We start from the raw sequence: 18,982 nt of genomic DNA on the forward strand, positions 1-18,982 counted from the left end.
TAGAACTGCGGCACAAGCCTGTCAATTTTCCATCTGCTTCACAGCCGCAAATATTTAGATCACCTCTCAAAAGAATAAAACAAAGGTATGTGAACAAAATGCAAGTTTTGGCCGATTGCAATCCATAGCCTATTAAGCACCCCTGGCAATATTTCAATCATTAAAACAGTGTCACAAAATGTTGTAAAAACGCTTAAAGTGCCTTAATATATTTAAAACAGTAATATTAAAATATCAAATTTAGTAATCTGTATATTAAAGGTGGGGTAAGCGATTTTCCAAAAACGCTTTAGAAAACTGATTCGGGCGAATAGCAAAACAAACTTGTAGCCAATCAGCAGTAAGGGGCGTGTCTACTCGTGATGTGGAGGAGAGAGCGTTCAGTGCACGAGACGGACATTAGCCGAGCCGAGCGACAGAAAGATAGAGATGGCGGATAAAAAACAAAAGAGGAAAACGTCTGCGAAACAAACGAAGGCTTAAGGCAAGAAGTAGGACTAAGGCGATGCCATAGAAGAACCATTTTTGGTTCCACAAAGAAGCATTCAGTCAAAGGTTCTTTAAAGAACCATCTCTTTCTTACCTTTTAATAATCTGAAGAACCTTCTATCGCCACAAAGAACCTTTTGTGAAACAGAAAGGTTCTTCAGATGTTAAAGGTTCTTTATGGAACCATTTAGACAAAAAGGTTCTTCTATGGCATCGTGAAGCACCTTTATTTTTAAGAGTGTAAATGATTTAATTTAATTTACCTGCCTTTAATCTAACTTTTAATGTTTATTAATTTATTTATATACTTATTTTTTTTAAAGTCAGTGTTATTATCTAATTATTTTATTTTTCGATATGTAAATCAATGATTCTATGTGGATCATAATGTTTTTTAATGTAAATTAATCAGATTTCTGATATCTGGTGTCTGTTCTTAATCACCCTTAAAATGGTTATTAATTTGTTTATACACTTTTTTTTATTGATTTTACTCCGTAATTGTAATGAAAATAGGACATGTTTTTAAAGATCTTAAATTTTTTATCTAATTATTTGTTCTATTTGTTTATCTTTAATCTAACTTTAAACTTGTTTGTTGATTTATTACTTATGTTATATTTTATATGAATGGTTTGGGTAGCATGGTCTATGACAGATTTTTCTTTGTGTCAGGGCAATAAACGATGTAAATATTAATTCATTTTAATTGTGGAGACAATATTGTCTTTTTTTGCTCTGTTTCACCAAAGAAAATGATTCCAAACAAATCCATGATGTGTGTCTCTGCAGCAACATACAGCGCTGTTTCCTTACTGAAAGAATTTGCATTTTTGAACAAATCGGGCGAGTCAATGATTCACTGATCCATTCATAAAAACAAATTTTCTTCCTTCCTGAGTGAATCATTTGTTTTGAAAGAATGGATTGAATAATTTGCTCACTTATTAAGACAGTGGCCTGCCGACATCTACTGGCAATTGTTTTTTTACATTTAAAATCGTCATATTCTATATTCCAGTATTTATTTATATCTATTATATATAAATATATTTATATTAATCTCATAACATTATTCATGCAGTTTGTAAGTGCAGTGTACATGAATGTACAAGTGCTAGAAATATAAAAATAAAAAAAATTTATAGAGCCCTGCATGTTTAATTAGGCCTATACTTGGCTTTTTTTTGTTTTTAAATAAAGCCTCTTAGGAGCAGACTCCAGTAATATGAATATCTAATGGTGAACATGTTGACCATTAGCATGATGCATCTTCACCATTGACATCCATACAAATGTAAAGTCCTGATGGGATCCTGCCGCATAATGTCTTTAAATGAACCTTGAAGGTTCTTGGAGGAGGAGGGTACAGTATAACAACACTGGGATGTTTCTCTGTTGGTATCTCTTCACTCATCTATGCTTACAGTGATTCGGATCAGTGTGTGAGTGATGCTGAACTCAAGCAGAGCGAGAGACGTCAGTGTTTCTCTTACCCGTCCTTTATTCCGGATCAGACCTCAGGTTCGGCGGAGACGCTTCACATCACAGGTGACTGATTCATTTTTCCTCATTTCTGCGTCTGTGCTGAGGCAAAACACGCTCTACCTGATACGAAATAACACCAATTTCCTATCCATGTGAGATGTCGAATTCAGAATGAGCCTGGATAAATGAATTCATCAGGGCTCATGTGCGTCCCGTTTATTCCTAGAGATCCGTAAGCGCGCACATTCCCTTATTTCATAATCTGGTAATGAATTGTCGCTTTAGTGGACAAAATCGTCCCGTTTGCTTCGGCGTGATGCACTGATGAGATTCTGATGATCAAATCCGGAGGAGACGCGGAGCTGGAGCACATATGGAGAAGAACGAGATCATTTGTTCGTACATGAAGATGAGCCGAGAGCGGATTTATGAGCAGAACCGGCTCTTTCACACGCATGCCCGTTAAAACGGACCTCAGACAGATGTGTGGCTAGAACTGGTTTAGATTCGAGGCCACATGCGATTCATTCGGGATTGGTTTGCGCTGAGAAGAACACGGGTTTCTTTTGGATTTATGATGAGTTTATCATGTAAATCATCAGAGGTCTGCAGTTATTGATCACTGATACAGGATCTTTCCTTAGGGTTTGTTAAAGGGCTCATGGGTACCAGGAGGAGAGGGATCTCTCTCTCTCTCTGTATGCGTATGTGTGTTTTCAGTATATCATGTTCACATGCATATATGTCTTGACATGATTTGCTATAGGTTTTGCATGTGGCATCAGTACATGCAGTTCACAGTATCACCTACTGATGGCAAAAGTCAAACTGCGATGAAAACAATTCATGTAAAAACTATTATGTTTAAAAAAAAAAACTGCTAGGCTACTCGAAATACTATATGATCTTATAATTAATATGTAAATGCATTTAAAATTATTAAAGAAAAATTAACATGCATGCACATGTTTCATAACGCATAATTTTCCAGTTTAAAAAATAATAAATTGTATTAGTTTTTTTTTAAATAATATGAATTAGATTTAATTTAAAATAAAGTTATTAATTTACTATTTTCGCATGAAAGCAATCACAGATTTTAATGCAAGTGGTGTTACTGCAACACAAAAATGGCACAAAATTATATATTTTAAATATTTAGATATGCATTCGATTTATCTACTGTAGGTATGACACCACTGATGAAAGAGCACAGCAGCCAATGATAAATTCATTATTTTTAATGATAATTACAACTATATAGTGGGACCTTCAAATAAATGAAGTTTGCTTATATATTTTTGGGCTGATTTTCACTCTCTTTTTCTGTCTCATTACATACGCAATAGTATTGCAGACCATGTGGATGCAAAAACTGGCAGTCCTGTCCAAGAGCAGCGTGTTCTCCTTCAACTGGATCTAGACCAGAAAACTGGACTTCAGGACTGCAGGATTATCTGAGCATCGCTAGCAGTGACTGGACTCCGTCTCAGATCATCTATTTTGGATTTTTCTGCTGAGGAGGAGTTACTTCGGAGAGCATGATTACTTCCAGAGCTGGAATACTAGAGACTAATCTAGTTTATGTGAGCAAACTCAATTACAGCGGCGGATCCCTCATGTGAACAGAGCAGCGTCTAATTCGTTTTGCTGCAGGACGTGCATTGACTTCTGCAGTTTGTGCGCTCGTTCTTAAGCAAAGTCAAGAGTTTTGAATCTTCACAATGTGTTTTCAGTAGGAACATTCTATTGGAAAGTTTTTCCCTGCGTATATTGGGACGAAGTCCATTCTGTTTGCTGTTGGTGTGGAGTTGAATCAAATGGCTCGACCCGGCTCTGGAGTTCTGGGAGGCGGATACTCGTCTCAGAGCATGGCTAGGGTGGTGGTTTGGGAATGGCTGAACGAACACGGCCGCTGGAGGCCATACACCGCCGCTGTTTGTCATCACATCGAAAACGTCCTGAAGGGAGACGCACGAGGGACCGTCATACTGGGGCAGGTGGATGTGCAGCTCACACCCTACGTCATAGACCTGCAGTCCATGCATCAGTTCAGACAAGACACAGGTGAGTCACAGAGGCTTGTTGTTTACTTAGCCTATGTAAAGTGGATTTGAATTGTGAAAATTGGAAATGTGAATCGGTGAATTCAAGTTATGCTGCAAACGTTGAATGCACATGAAAGCTTCCTCAAATTCAGTGCATTCAAGCCTTCTTGGGAAGTTCGTAATTATCATGTCAGGTGCATTCAAGCAAAGTCTTAAGATATACTAAGACAGTCTGCTTTTACTATGAATGGGAGAAATTGCAACACAGAATAAGCCCTGCCTTCTAAATAAAGAACCAATCGCCAATAGACTGCATTAGTGCCCGCCCACTTTTTCAGTGGCGCTGCGGTTCCTAAATTATTTTTCCCATGGGGATTTAAAAAAAGTCTTCTTTAAAGCATTATACTCTATGAACCAAACCAACTAGCTACGAGGAGAGTCACAACATTATAAACTTTGATTTGAAGCAAAAAATATTTGAGATACAAGTCTGTGAACTTAACCACTTAAATGAGGGAAAGAACTACGAATATTATAACTATTGCGAATGATATAATTGAATTTAATATGACGGAGAAAAATAAAACTATTAATTTAAAGTTTTTTGGTTGTATTTATAGATACAATATATTTTAAGTTTTTCTGCAAAATATGCATAGCTATACAAATATTTAATTATTTTGAGTGCACAGCTTGACTCGATTACATCATTCACAGAGTTTCATGGGAGTGGGCGGAGCTAAAGATCTCTCTTGCAATTTGCTTAATGCAATTGGTGGGATTTTCTGCACTGCATCATGGGTAATGTGGTTTTTCACTACAAATTTTTGCTATTTAATGCGATTATTTTAAAAAGTTGAATTAATGTGAACAGATGAGTTCAACAAAAACATGCACAATCGATTAACCTCAGAGCTCACAGCAGGTGTGTCTTTGAAGGTTTATCGGTTATTGTTAAAATTGAATCATTATGCATATTTTATTGTAATTATTGTATATGTGTTTTATATATGCAACTTAGCTAGTTTTATACAGCTTATATGTAATGATTAAATTTACAGCACCTTCAGATATAGAATAAATGCATTAAAAAAAGCAAAAACACACTTAGTGTGTGCATTCTTTATTAATAATTTTAAAGAAGTAGTTTACAAAAAATACTTCTCAGAATTTTTGGTAGAAATGTTACATTGCCATCTTGCTCTGATTAAAGTGACTCGCATCTGATGTCATAATTACGACATCCCAACTTGTAAATATGAACTTCCCAAGAGGACTTGAGCACAGTAAATGTGTAGACTGCTATATAACCTCTTACTACAGTTCCCACACATCAAAAGCACACCTTTCGAGGTTAAACGTTCAGCAAAAGTGCATCAGAGGAGAGACTGAACGGATCGTTTGAGTGTGATAGTGCATGAATGCATGTGTGTGTTTGCGCTATGTTGCATTTGAAGTCAACAAGAGGAACAAAGACAGCTTGAGGGTTTTTGGACTGTTTGGAAAATCTGTGCAGTTCCTACCAAAAGCAGATACTCTCTGAAGACTCTCTCCACACACACACACACACACACACACAGATCGGCGCGTCCCCAGGGCTCTCTGTTCGCATGATGCCATTGCCGCAGGCCACTGTTTTCCCTCATGAGAGAACAAATGACCTAAAGTAGAACGGTTCAGGGTTAAATTAGGACACATGGGATGCTCCGTGGAAAACCAAGCTGTGTTATTTTGGTGCATGTGTTTGTTCATTACAGCACAACTTCTGAGTGTGAAAATTTCCATTTCTATGGCAATAACACCACTAAAAGTACTGCAAAATTCATGTTTTCCTTCAGAGTTTGGTCAGACAAACAGATAGTCCCGACCTGAAACATTAATGGGTTGAGTAAACGTTCCTGTATCAAACTAGATCAAAGAGAAAGTACTGTAAAGATGGCACACATTAGCTTTGATGTTGCTGCCATGTGATCTGGATGCTGTTTGCTTTGAAACCACAATATTACACAGCAAAAGAGTGTTTTAGCTTATTTTTTCAATAAATTATCTAAACATTCTTAAATCAAGATACTTGAGAATTAAGAAGCAAAATCACATATGATTAGTATTTTTTTTTAAAGAAAGGGGAAAAAATATTAAAATTAATTGACTTTATTCTTAAAATAGTAACAAATATCTAAGAAAAACAAAACTAGTTTTCCCTTTGAATTAAGTTAATTTTTTTTAAGACTTATTACCTCCTCAAATAAATGTTTCTTGATTTAAAAATGTTCAGATACTATTGTAGTTTGTTAATATTTTTAATTAGACTTTATATATTTTCTGCTTTCATATTGCATTAGTTAGGTTTTAGTAATTTTGTAGTTTTTTATTATTTTTGTTGTTTTTACCTTTTTTTCAAAAAAGTTTTTGTCTTGTACTTTAAACAAGACAAAAATATTAAGTAAGATTTTTTTTTTTTTATTGCAGCGTAGGCTTTTAAACTAGTTTAATATCTTGAATTTTAATGGAATATACTATTAGACCATTTAATTTGCATTTAAGCGTTTGGCAGACACCTTTATCCATTACATTGAGGTGTACATTTGATCAGTTCAATTAACCAGCAAGACTTGTTCAGACAGTTTCATTACATTTTGCTGGAAAACAACATAGTGCTAGAACTAAGTAGAAAAACCAGCTTGGACCAGCATGTAAATTCAACATGGTCGTTTAAATGGAAGCACTTCCTCTGTGAATTTAAAAGAGAAATTCTTTCAGACTCTTTTTGGCCTTCTGGGTAATCTGTAAAACCAGGCTAAACCTAAAATGAGAAATCAACGTCTCTCATTGATGACCCCTGACTCTGTGGTTTTACGGCGCCACCAGCTTCCAGATGACTCTCTCTCTGTGTGTTTACTCACTGAAATAATACTTGTGGGACATAAATTGCCCCAGACATGAGCTAAATCTGACAGAACCTCCCTTTGGGAGTTTTTTTAATTCTAACCATGCAGAAGGTTTTCTTTTATGGTGGTTGGTCAGAAGTCATTTTAATGAGCATTATCTAAAATCAATACAACACTATGGCAAGTCTTCATTTAAGTGCATTTGAATAAGGGTCCTATTATGCCTTTTCTCTTTTTCAACTTTAGTTAGTGTGTAATGTTGCTGTTTTTTAGCGTAAAAAGATCTGCAAGGTTACAAAGCTCAAAGTCCATTCTGAAAGGAGATATTCTCCTTCACAGAAAACTCTTTTCTAGAACCGTAAAAAACGGCCCATTCGGACTATTTAGGGGTGTGTGTAGAATAGATTTTGGTTGTAGTTGGAATTTTTCAGTAACCTTATAAATATAGATATGCATATCGAAAATCAATATTTGAAAAGCAGTAAGTACTTTGTCAAAATTGAGTTATGAGTAGGGCTGCAACAACTAATCGATAATAAAAATCGTCGACAACGGATGTCATTATCGATTAGTCGCATCTGCCCACCGTGCACGGAAAACTTCCACCAGTTGCGTCAAATTATACCACTGAATAACACGTTTCTATGGACGAAATGAATCTAATAGTGGAAGAAACAGAGTGAGCTGCTTCAGGAAAAGTGCGTGATCCAAGCTGCCCAAAACATGCGAATGCTTTATTTTAAACTTCAAACTAATGCATTAGCATCATATTTAACATGGCTCATCCTGTCAAGCGCTTTGACAGATGTGTGTGTTTAATGCGTGAAATGATTCCTCAGCGCAAAACTTTCATTTTACGGTTATATTCATATCTGTAAATGTTCCATATTCATGCATGCGTTTCTATTTTGCATGAAGGCCCATCCGGAAAGTCTGCGTTAAACTGAATTTACTGAACGAACGCCGGCGCTTCAAACAGACTGAACGCAGTAGAGAGGGGGAAAATTTATTCATTTTATATAAAATATTCATTTTGCTGAAATATCTGTTATTAGATGTTAAATTTAGGGTTAAAAGTCTACATGTAATTCAAGCATTTTGAATGCGTGTGTTCATGCAGAACATTCCTCTCATCTGTTAACACCGAGTTTGTGTTTTTCTTTATTCATCTTTAATGAAGATTTATCATCATTATTATCTCCATTTTTAGTGTAGGGATTTAAACTGTCCTTTGTCCATTTGTCTACTTAAGCTCTCCATTTAAACTGTGCTTTATAACTCTTTTTGCACATAATGTATAGCAAAGCTATAGATATTTTCTCCATACAATATGCTTATAGCATTCAGTTGGCAAGTCTGTTTGAAGGACAGCATTGGGCAACATGTAGAATTTGTGTATTTTGTCAGTAAAAAAGAAAGGCTCTTTATCCGATTAATCGAAAAAATAACCGGCCAACTAATTGATTATAAAAATAATCGTTAGTTGCAACCATAGTTATGAGTAAAATCAGTTCTCTTAGATTAATTGTTGCTACACTCTCAGAAAAAAGGTACAAAAGTTGTCACTGGGACGGGACCCTTTCAAAAGATACCCCTTTGGACCTTATTTAGCCCTAAAGGGTGCATATAAAGACCTTAAAGGTGCATATTTGTATCAAAAGCATACATATTTTAGTACTTAAAATGGTACATAATAGTACTTTTTGAAAAGATACTGCCCCAGTGACAGCTTTTGTACCTTTTTTTCTGAGAGTGTACTGCATATAGCCTTTATAGGCCCACATGTGTTTGTGTGTGTGTGTGTGTGTGTAAAGGTTTGGAGCGCTTGTGTAATATTCTGGATTATATGTATGTATGCATGCTTATTTTAGGTGTCCTGGTTCTTCCAGATGGAGCTCTCTTTATAGACTGTAGAGTTCTGAGATTTATCTGTGTGTAGTGCTGGTGTCCCTCCCTTACTGCTTGGATATGAGTGATTTTCTTTGAGGTTTTCTCATGTGCAGTATGGGATTGAGTCTAGTAAACAGCAGCTGGTCGCTAAGGTCATACTGACATCACTCAGCCCTGCAGAGAAAATTACAAGACCTTATTTCATGTGGGATGCAGTGCATGTGGAAAAGAGTTTGATGTGAGTGCTGCTCGTCTCTAATGGGATGCTAGGGTGTTGTGACTGGTTACCAGGGTGTTGCTATGTGATTGCTAAGGATGTTTTTGACATTTTTAATGCTGTTGCTATAATTTTCAACATTATTTCGACATGTTACTGTGTAGAACAGTATCTAGTAGCCTATATTCTGACTGATTGTCCTGGTGTCGCTATGCAGTTGCTGTAGTGCTGTGGATTGTTGCCAGGGTGTTGCTATGTTGTTTCTAAGGTGTTTTTAACCATGTATTTATGCAGTTGCTAGGGCTTTCAATTTTTTTATTTTTTTTAGCATTTTGTTATGTAGTCTCTAAAGGTTTTTGAATTGGTTACCAGAGTGTCGCTATGCAGTTGCTATGGTGCTGTGGATTGTTTCCAGGCAGGGTGTTGCTATGTTGTTTGTAAGGTGTTTTTAAGCATGTTTTATGTAGTTGCTAGGGTTTTCTAAATTTTTGCCCATGCTTTTATGCAGTTGCTAGGGATCTGTGATTTTCTTAGCATGTATTTTTAGCATATTACTATGCAGTAGCAAGGGTATTCTTATTGTTTACCAGGGTGTTGCTATGGTGGTGCGGATGGTTGCCAGGGCGTTGCTATGTGGTTGCTAAGGAGGTTTTTGTCATTTTTAATGCTGTTGCTATGGTTTTAATTTTTTTTAGCATGTTACGATGTAGAACAGTATCTAGTGTATTCTGATTGGTTGTTGGGGTGTTGCTATGCAGTTGCTGTAGTGCTGTGGATCGTTGCTAGGGCATTGCTGTGTTCTTTCTAATGTGTTTTTAACCATGTATTTGTGCAGGTGCTAGGGTTTTCTAAATATATATATATTTTTTTGCATTTTGTTATGTAGTCACTAAGGGGTTTAGATTGGTTACCAGAGTGTCGCTATGCAGTTGCTATGGTGCTGTGAACTGTTTCTAGGGTGTTGCTGTGTTGTTTCTAAGGTGTTTTTAAACATGCTTTATGTAGTTGCTAGGGTTTTCTAAATGTTTTTTTTAGCATGGTGCTATTTAGTAGCAAGTGTGTCCTTAGTGGTTGTCAGGGTGTTGCTATTCAGTTGCTGGGGTGTTGTGGATGGCTGCCAGGGCATTGATATGCGGTTTCTAAGATGTTTTAACAAGTTTTTATGTAGTTGCTAGGGATTTCTCATTTGTTGCATGTATTTTTAGCATGTTACTATGCAGTTGCAAGGGTGTTCTTATTGTTTTACTAGGGTGTTGCTATGGTGCTGTAGATTGTTGCCAGGGTGTTGCTATGCAGTGGCTGTGTGTGGTTGCCAGGGCGTTGCTATGGTTGGAAATTTTTTGTTTTTGTTTTTGCATGTTATTCTGTGGTTACTTGGGGTTTTTTTCAGCTGTTTTCTGGTCCCGCATCTGGAAATAGTAAAGTAGCAGCACAGCTCTCTTGATTTGAGGAATCATTCGCGTCTGGAGCCGGATGATGAACACACTCAACTTTATTACCCACTGTTAGAGGTTTCATTACATCTCTGATAAGTAATGACTGCTCTGTGTGTGTGTGTGTGTGTGTGTGATGAATGGCAGTGTGAGATGTGATTGTGTGTGTTTGAATGGGGTTTGATCTCTGGCCAGACTGAATTGATCTGTTTGTCTCAGGAGAGAGTCTGTGGTTTTCTGCAGCGCTGTAGACGTCTTCTCTTACACGTCTCACACAGATTTGAAAAGTGACTCTGCAATCATTTGTTATGTTCAGTTGACTGGTGTGAAGTGTGTACTTTACAGCAGGCCAGAAATATGCAGTATTGAAGGGCGTGCAGGATCCGCCAGTCAGTATTAAATCAATATTAATATTAATGTTAAATATCAGCCAACCAATATAAAAAAACAATAGTTGCGTACCTTAGAACATGTAACATTAACAATGGGCTGCGTAACTGGTAATAACTGTAGAAAATCAGATTATTATTACTATTATTATATCGAGAATGTATTAATTAATTTGATTTATTTTTTATTTAAATATTTATTTTTCTTTTTATTATTGTAAATCAATGTCTGTCTGATTTACATTTTCATCATTATTTTTATATCATTAATTATAAACCAGGTTATATTTGTTATTATTAAGATTATTTATTTGTATTTATTTATACATTTTTTATCCATTCATTTTAATTGAATCATTTATTTGTTTACTTATAATTTTTTTCTTTTAACTTTAAGCCAGCGTCTGTCATACTACATCCTTATTATTATTTAAAAATGTAAACATTTTATTTTTAATAGTAATTCCAGCATTTTTAAGGATTTTGGATTGCGAAATCATTTCTTATTCTGCATATTTTAAGAAAACATGTTGACCTTTATAATTCTTAAAAAAAGAAGAACCTTTATAATTCTCAGTTCTTAAAAAAAACACTTAAAAAAAGAAAAGAAAAAGCAAATCAGATTACAAATAGGATTGAAAAATAATAATCTGTTTTGAAAAGGAAACAGTTCTTGCAGCTAAAAATAAATATTTTGCCGGATAACGAGTTCGTAACTGCAGTAGGTGTCACATAGCTGCTAATTTGCATAATTAATTTTATCAGGACAATCGCTGTCACTCAGATCACTGAAAATCGTTATAAACTGATCTGACAAACCATGGTGTCATGACTTTTATGATTGTCAGTCAACAGTGGCAGAGATAAATTCTGTAATTTACTTATATTTCATAACAAATGCAATAAAATAATATGCCATGGCAAACATATTGAAAATTTGTGTGACTAATAGTGTGACTCTAATTCAGTCATAATAGCCTGTGGTCCCTGTTTGGCCAGCCACTCTTGGGTCATGAATATTAATTAGGCTGTGTGATATCTGATTGGCTGTGAGCTCTGACCAAGAACATAGAGCTTTATTTCAGTCCAGTGCCAAAGCAGCAGGTTGGCAGGCGTTTCTGCTTGGTCTTAAATTGTGTTTTATGCATCTGGCTACTTTTTGCCCTTCATGCTGCTGTCAAATAGTTCATCTGGCAGAAAGTAGATGGCATGTGTTTCTAGAGGTGAGGGGTCAGGTCCTGATCGATTGTGTTTTGTGTGAGTGTGATTGGCTGTGATGTTTCGGTTTACCTCAGCTACTGATAGTTGGCATGTTAAGATTTTCACAGATCTGCTTTGACCGTGAGAAACTGATGTGTGAACTGGATGTGTGTGTGGTGTGTGGTCACGAATGTGTGAGTGTCTTCTTTGAATACAGGTTTGTGTTGTGTAAGTAATTTTTTGTAGGACATTTACGTGCATAGAGTCTCATACCTGCGAATTCTTACTGAGAACGAAACTTACGAGTGTGACTGTGCGAACAGGTAACTTGTAGAGAGCAGTTTCCCAGAAAACAAAACAAGGGTTCAGAAGTTTGGGGTCTTTTTTTATAGAAATTAATACTTTTATTCATCAAGGATGCATTAAATTGATGGCAGTAAAGACATTTATAATGTCGCAAAAGATTTCTATTTAAAATAAATTCTGTTCTTTTCAGCTTTCTATTTATCAAAAAATCCTGAAAAATAAAATGCATCATGGTTTCCACAAAAATATTGTGCAGCACGACTGTTTTCAACATTGATAATAATCAGAAATGTTTCTCGAACAGCAGAGCAGCATATTATACTGATTTCTGAAGATCATGTGACACTGAAGACTGGAGGAATGATGCTGAAAATACAGCTGCGCATCACAGACATACATTACAGTTTAACACACTGTTTTCAACATTGATAATAATCAGAAATGTTTCTCGAGCAGCAGATCAGTATATTATACTGATTTCTGAAGATCATGTGACACTGAAGACTGGAAGACTGAAATACAGCTGCGCATCACAGAAATAAATTACAGTTTAACACATATTCATATAGACAACAGCTATTTTACATTCTAATAATATTTCGCATTTTTACAGCATTTCTGATCAAATAAATGTTGCCTTGATGAGCAGAAGAGACCTATTTCAAAAACATTGAAACCCTAAACTTTTGAATACTAGTTTATGTTGGAGCTGCTAGTTAATTTCTGCACCATTAATGAAACACCCTATTGTAAAAAAAAAACCTGTTTCCAAACAGGTTTCCTTGTGCTCCTCCCCTCATCTTCTATTCGTCAGGCACACAGATAGCCCCGCCTCCAAACTCACATCATTGGTTGAGTTTAAACACAAGAAACTAATCTAAACATCAGACACAGCAGCTTTAGGTGTCATGTGTGTATTTACCAGCCGTCTGACAGATGAGTTGTTGAACTTGCAGGGCAGTTCATTACTGCAACCCTTTCTGCATTAATATCGTGCTTAAAGTTTGCACACTGAAGCATTTTAAAACAATTAACCTGTAAAGGTGATGTAGGAGAGCCAAGACACCTCTCTCTCTCTCTCTCTGTCTGGTCAGCACTTGTCTTGTCTTGACTGGTGAGATGAATAATATCAGCCAGATGCTTTTTGGCAGCAGCTCCCCATGCGGCCGATCCAGAATGGAGTAGCGTACGGCCACAGTTTCCACTTTGCTCATTAGGAATGACAGCCAAAGGTGCTCTTAGAAGGAACTGCAGTCTCAAGGTGAATTTTAATCAGGCAGAACATGCCACATCCTTTAGTTCTACTATTTTACTTTCTGACACAAAATTTTAAAACAGGATTATTATAATCCTAAAAAGTCTTTTGTTACTTAAAATAAATGTTAACTGAAAAGACATATTTAAAAAAATGAAAAAAAAAACAAAAGTTTTATTAAAATCAAAAATAAAATGGAAAATATAAAGAAAAAGTAATTCTAAATATGAATAAACACTGAGTGTATGATATTTTATTATATTGTTTGATGAACAATAAAATAAAAACAATCAATAAAAACAACAAAAACAAAACGTACTAAAATGAAATGTAATTCAAAATATTAATAAAAACTAAATTTTATTATATGCATTTTATTATATATCTGTACTTATTATATTATTGATTCTTTTAAGTCTTTTTGTGTTGCAGCTAAACTGCAAGCTCTGCAGTAACTCTCTGCTAACTAGCAGCCTCACAAGATTCACACTAGTGCAGTGAAGCCAATGTGTGTATCTGTTGCAATGGCATGTAATGTATCTGTGTCTGTGTCTGTATTGAAACAGCAGTTGTTCTAAACCTTTCTGAAGGCCCACCATCGTTTACAACAATATTCCAGTCGTTAGTGATTAATAAGGAATCTAAAAAATATATTTTTTGCTCTCAGTTTTTACTCTCAGTATTTTTGGGGGCTTGGAATAACTAGAGAAATTTATAAATGTATAAAAAATATATTTAAAAAATGTGTTTTTTTTTTTTTATATATAATTTTTGTAAATATATAAAATATTTGAAGAAAAATATTAGAATACAACAATATTTGAAGACCCTGTGTCATTTATGAACGAAAAAAAGGGTTGTTTTTTTACTCTCAATTTATACCCAGTAAAATATTGTAGAATTAGGCATAAGTAGAACTCTGTGTAGACTGCACAAAATGTATAAAAATACCCATTGCGCTTTATGATTTTATTAACTTAATGATTTATTGATTTAATCATTTTATTATTTTCCAGGTCTTGAAATCACTTACAAATCAACTAGTCATATATCCAGGTTTTCAGTTGTTGAGCGGGTGAACTTAAAGTAAGAAATTAATTAATATGTGATTAATATTATTTTAGAATTATTTTAGAATTTTATATATTTTATAATAAAATGAACATTAACTGATATAAAATATATAAAATATTCCAATTTAAAAATACAACAATATTCAAAGACCCCTTTTCCAGTCATTTGTGATTTATTAGTAAAAAAAAATATGATTAACTCTCAATTTATATTCAATATAATATCCTATTTTAAAACTTGGCATATCTAGATAAATGTATAAATGTATTAACTGTACAAATAATGTATAAAAATGGCCATGGTGCTTTATGATTTTGTTTATTTGCATGACCTTTCCAGCTTTATAAATCACTTAAAATTCTGTATATATGTAGAATATATAGAATGTATAAAATATACAAAAATGATTCAAAATATCCATAATGCTTTATGATTTTATTAATTTACATGACTTTTTCAGGTCTGCAAATCACACTAAAATAAGACTACCTCATATGTGACCCTGGAGCACAAAACCAGTCATAAGGGTCAATTTTTCGAAATTGATATTTATACGTCATCTGAAAGCTGAATAAATAATACTTCCATTGATGTATGTTTGTTAGGATCGGACAATATTTGGCCGAGATGCAACTATTTGAAAATCTGGAATCTGAGGGTGCAAAAAATCTAAATATTGAGAAAATCATCTTTAAAGTTGTTCAAATGAAGTTCTTAGCAATTCATATTACTAATCAAAATGTACATTTTGATATGTTTACGGTAGGACATTTACAAAATATCTTCAAGGAACATGATCTTTACTTAATATCCTAATGATTTTTGGCATACAAGAAAAAATTATAATTGTGACCCATACAATGTATTGTTGGCTATTGCTACAAATATCCCCCAGCGACTTAACACTGCTTTTGTGCTGCAGGGCCACATATATGCAGGTTTTCAATTGTTGAAGTGGTGAATTAAAATGAGATAGTGTTAATAATATATAATATAGTATATAATGTGTAAATGATCAGAATAAGCTGCTAACTGGTCCAGACTTCATGTTGTTTGTCAAAAGTCTGATGCTTTGAGAGAAAACGCCCCGCGGTCCAGACAGACTGACAGGAAGAGAGAGCGGAAACCAGTGTGAGGGAAAGTGTGAGGTTTGGGTTCAGAGAAGAGGACAGATGAGGAGAAAATCATCGGAGGATCCGGCAGGATGTGACCAGCACATACAGGAAGGACATGGAGAAACTGTGTGTGTGTGTGTGTGTGTTATATGGTGTGTATGTACACACGTTTTAGCGTGTTTTCACACACATGTCCTTGCTGTGCGTCACACAGCCTGAGCAAAGTCAGACTGGCTGGTCATCTCCATCAGGCCTGAGGGCAGATATTATCACGCAGATCCAGCGAATGAGCAAAGAGCCAAATCTCCAGAACTGTCGACTGTAATTCGTGTTACACTGCACATTTTCATCTCCCTTCATTTATGGGTTCATTTATAAGATACAATAATAAACTCACATTTTTTAACATTTAAACATTAGATATCACAATGACTGCCTTGATTTGATAGGATGCTCATTTTTGGAAAAAAAATTTTCATTAAAAATTCTGGTATTTTTTTCTTGAAATGCTTCAAATGGGATCTAATAATGGGACAATTTATAAAATATATAATATATATAATGAACTCACTTTTTTTTTAAAGATGTTAATGATTAATCACATTAGTTGGTTGTCTTTTATCACAATATCACAAAAAAATGGATGGATTTTAAATGATTTTTCTACTTTGATTTGACAGGATGTTAATTTCTCAAAACATTTTTAAAGACTTTTTTTAAAAGAAATATTCTGATTTTTTTTTTCTCTGTGAATTGAAATTCTTTAAACAGAATCTAAGTATGGATTAATTTATACAATAAAATAATAAACTCACACTTTTAAAGATGTTAATAACTGATCACACATCACAATAAACTGGTAGATTTGTAAATCATTTTACACAGGTTTTTTTTTTGTCATATTTTTAAAAAAAATTCTCTGTTTAATTGAAATGCTAAGAAATATTGTTTTAATTTACTGGTAATCAAAGTATTTTTAGGTAACAGCTTGTAACAGACTCCTATTTCTCCTCATCTCTTCAGGTATATTGTTAGCAATAAATTTGATAAATTCAGTGATGCTTTCCCTACTGTTTAATAAAATTATGAAAATCAGTATAACAATATATTCACAATTTATCACAACTAATTTGAACTCTTTTATTCCCGTCCCGTTCATTTGTCACTGTGTAAATAATCAGAGTTAATGTTTTGAAGAGTTTGATCAGAATATATTATGCTTTTATAGATATGCTCCGGTAATCTCACATGGAAAACTGCATTAAGAGCTTGTAATGCAGCAGTAATTGATCTTTAGTCATATGAAAACATTGTTTTTGTAGAAAATGTTCATGCAGTAGAGAACAAGCATACGAAACTTCACCTGTAACCTAACCAGCAGCAATACTTTGAGGAACTGGGAGAATATGGAAGGTTGTTGGTTAAAGATTGACCGCTTTAACGAAACGCTTCAGATTGAGTTTAAGGATATGACACTTTGCGGTCAGAACTGGGGTCAGTAATGAAGCTACGATCTGCCTCAGCTGGGGAAGTCAGGGCTGGGCTGTGGAAACTCAAGGTCAGTCGTGTGTGTGTGTGTGGATGAGCTCATGTGTGTGACTGTAATTGCTCTTTAATGAGCCGTAAAACAGAGCAGTGCTGCTCTCCTTCACCTCTCCTCTTCCTCTTCCTCCATCCATCTTCCTCCCGTCACGTCCCATCTGGAGCTTCACATCGAATGCTCATCTGAGAAAGCGACCGTCTATTATCTTAGGATTCAGTGGAACTATTATTTCAGTTTTTAATTGCACAAACTTTGGGTGATTCTCGCTTTAAATCTGCAGTGTCATGGTGCATGAACAAGATCGTTTACGAACAAGATTGTTACGTTACGTTACGTTTTTATGCATTTGGCGCATTACACTTTTATCCAAAGTGACTTGTGTTGCATTAAAGTTATGCATCTTACTTACATCTTATGCATCAAATATCAGAACATTCATAAATCAATACACATTTACTTGAAAAGCAAAATGACTCAAGATTTTTTTTCAGAATAAATGATCAAAATGAAGTGAGTTTTTGCTTAAAACAAACACATCTGCAAGTGGGGTCAGAAAAAGAGTCTTGGTTTCCCTTCAAGTTTATTTTTGTGACCCTAATTTGTTAGATGTAATAATAAACTCACATTTGTAAAGATGTCAATTAGTTGGTTTTCTTTTATCACAATATTTCAATGAATAAGTGGATTATAAAAAAAAATTAACTACGCAATGCTGCATTTTTTCTCTCTAATTGAAATGCTTAAAATGGAATCCATTTTCTTGGAAATATTGTTTTAATTAATAATAAAAATATTATTAGGTTACAGCCTGAAATATATTTCTATTGTTCCCTATTTCTCCAGGTAAATTAATGGGAGTGGATTTGATGAGTTAGTGTTATATTGAAAAAAAAAATATATAATAATATATATATATATATATATAATCAGATAGGAGTTTAAATGTCGATCAAAAATATTTTCAATACACAAATATCAACAAATATGAAGGAAGGAATTTTATTTCACTATTTACAGGGTATCTGCTGAATTTTTAGAAATGAATGTAAGGCAATTTATGACCCATTTTAAGAGCGGCACAAGTAAAATGAACACCGTATGAGTGGGCTTGGACAATGTCTGTGGTAACATGCAGTACTGAGCCATAAAATTACATGATTTACAGTTCAGATACAGGTTTTCACAAAAACAAAAATCCTATAGAACAGCATTTCAGCCTTTAGACCATTTTTATGCATAAATAAAACGTATAAATATACTATTACTGTCTTAATTGTTTAGATTTTTAGAAGGCACATTAACTTCTTTCTTATTTACAACTCTGTGTTTGCTGCGTAAAAACATGATTTGATATTTCCATTGATCTGACCATAAACGGCAAGTAAGGCTTATTGGAAAAGCAAATTCATTCTTTAGGAGCGCTGAAATATTGCAGTTTCCCCGTTAACGGCTGTACACAAAGCAGCTCTGTGCAGCGCTTATTTTTATTCAACATCATTGCCTTTTGAAGTTTAATCCGCTGTATCGTCACTCTTGTCTTTCCGTCCCCAACTGTAAGACATCTTGAAATTATAATTAAGACATTTCTTATACCATTTAACGTATTTAAACTTTTTATGGCCTTAAGTTTGATACAACTCACTTTAG

At 34.5% G+C, this 18,982-nt stretch overlaps 1 protein-coding gene across 1 annotated transcript in view; it reads left to right on the forward strand.

The window, feature by feature from the left end:
- Positions 1-1,981: 1,981 nt before the first annotated feature.
- Positions 1,982-18,982, forward strand: part of LOC107572068 (E3 ubiquitin-protein ligase DTX1-like) — a 43,713-nt gene continuing 26,712 nt past the window's right edge. Inside the window, exons 1-2 of the mRNA XM_016258470.1 lie at positions 1,982-2,040; positions 3,327-4,044. Of these exons, the coding sequence (XP_016113956.1) occupies positions 3,798-4,044 (247 nt within the window). The 5' untranslated portion in view covers positions 1,982-2,040; positions 3,327-3,797. The remainder of the gene's footprint in view (positions 2,041-3,326; positions 4,045-18,982) is intronic.

This window comes from Sinocyclocheilus grahami, unplaced genomic scaffold (genome assembly GCF_001515645.1).
Source record: "Sinocyclocheilus grahami isolate Dianchi unplaced genomic scaffold, SAMN03320097.WGS_v1.1 scaffold1689.1, whole genome shotgun sequence".
Taxonomy (NCBI): Eukaryota; Metazoa; Chordata; class Actinopteri; order Cypriniformes; family Cyprinidae; genus Sinocyclocheilus; species Sinocyclocheilus grahami.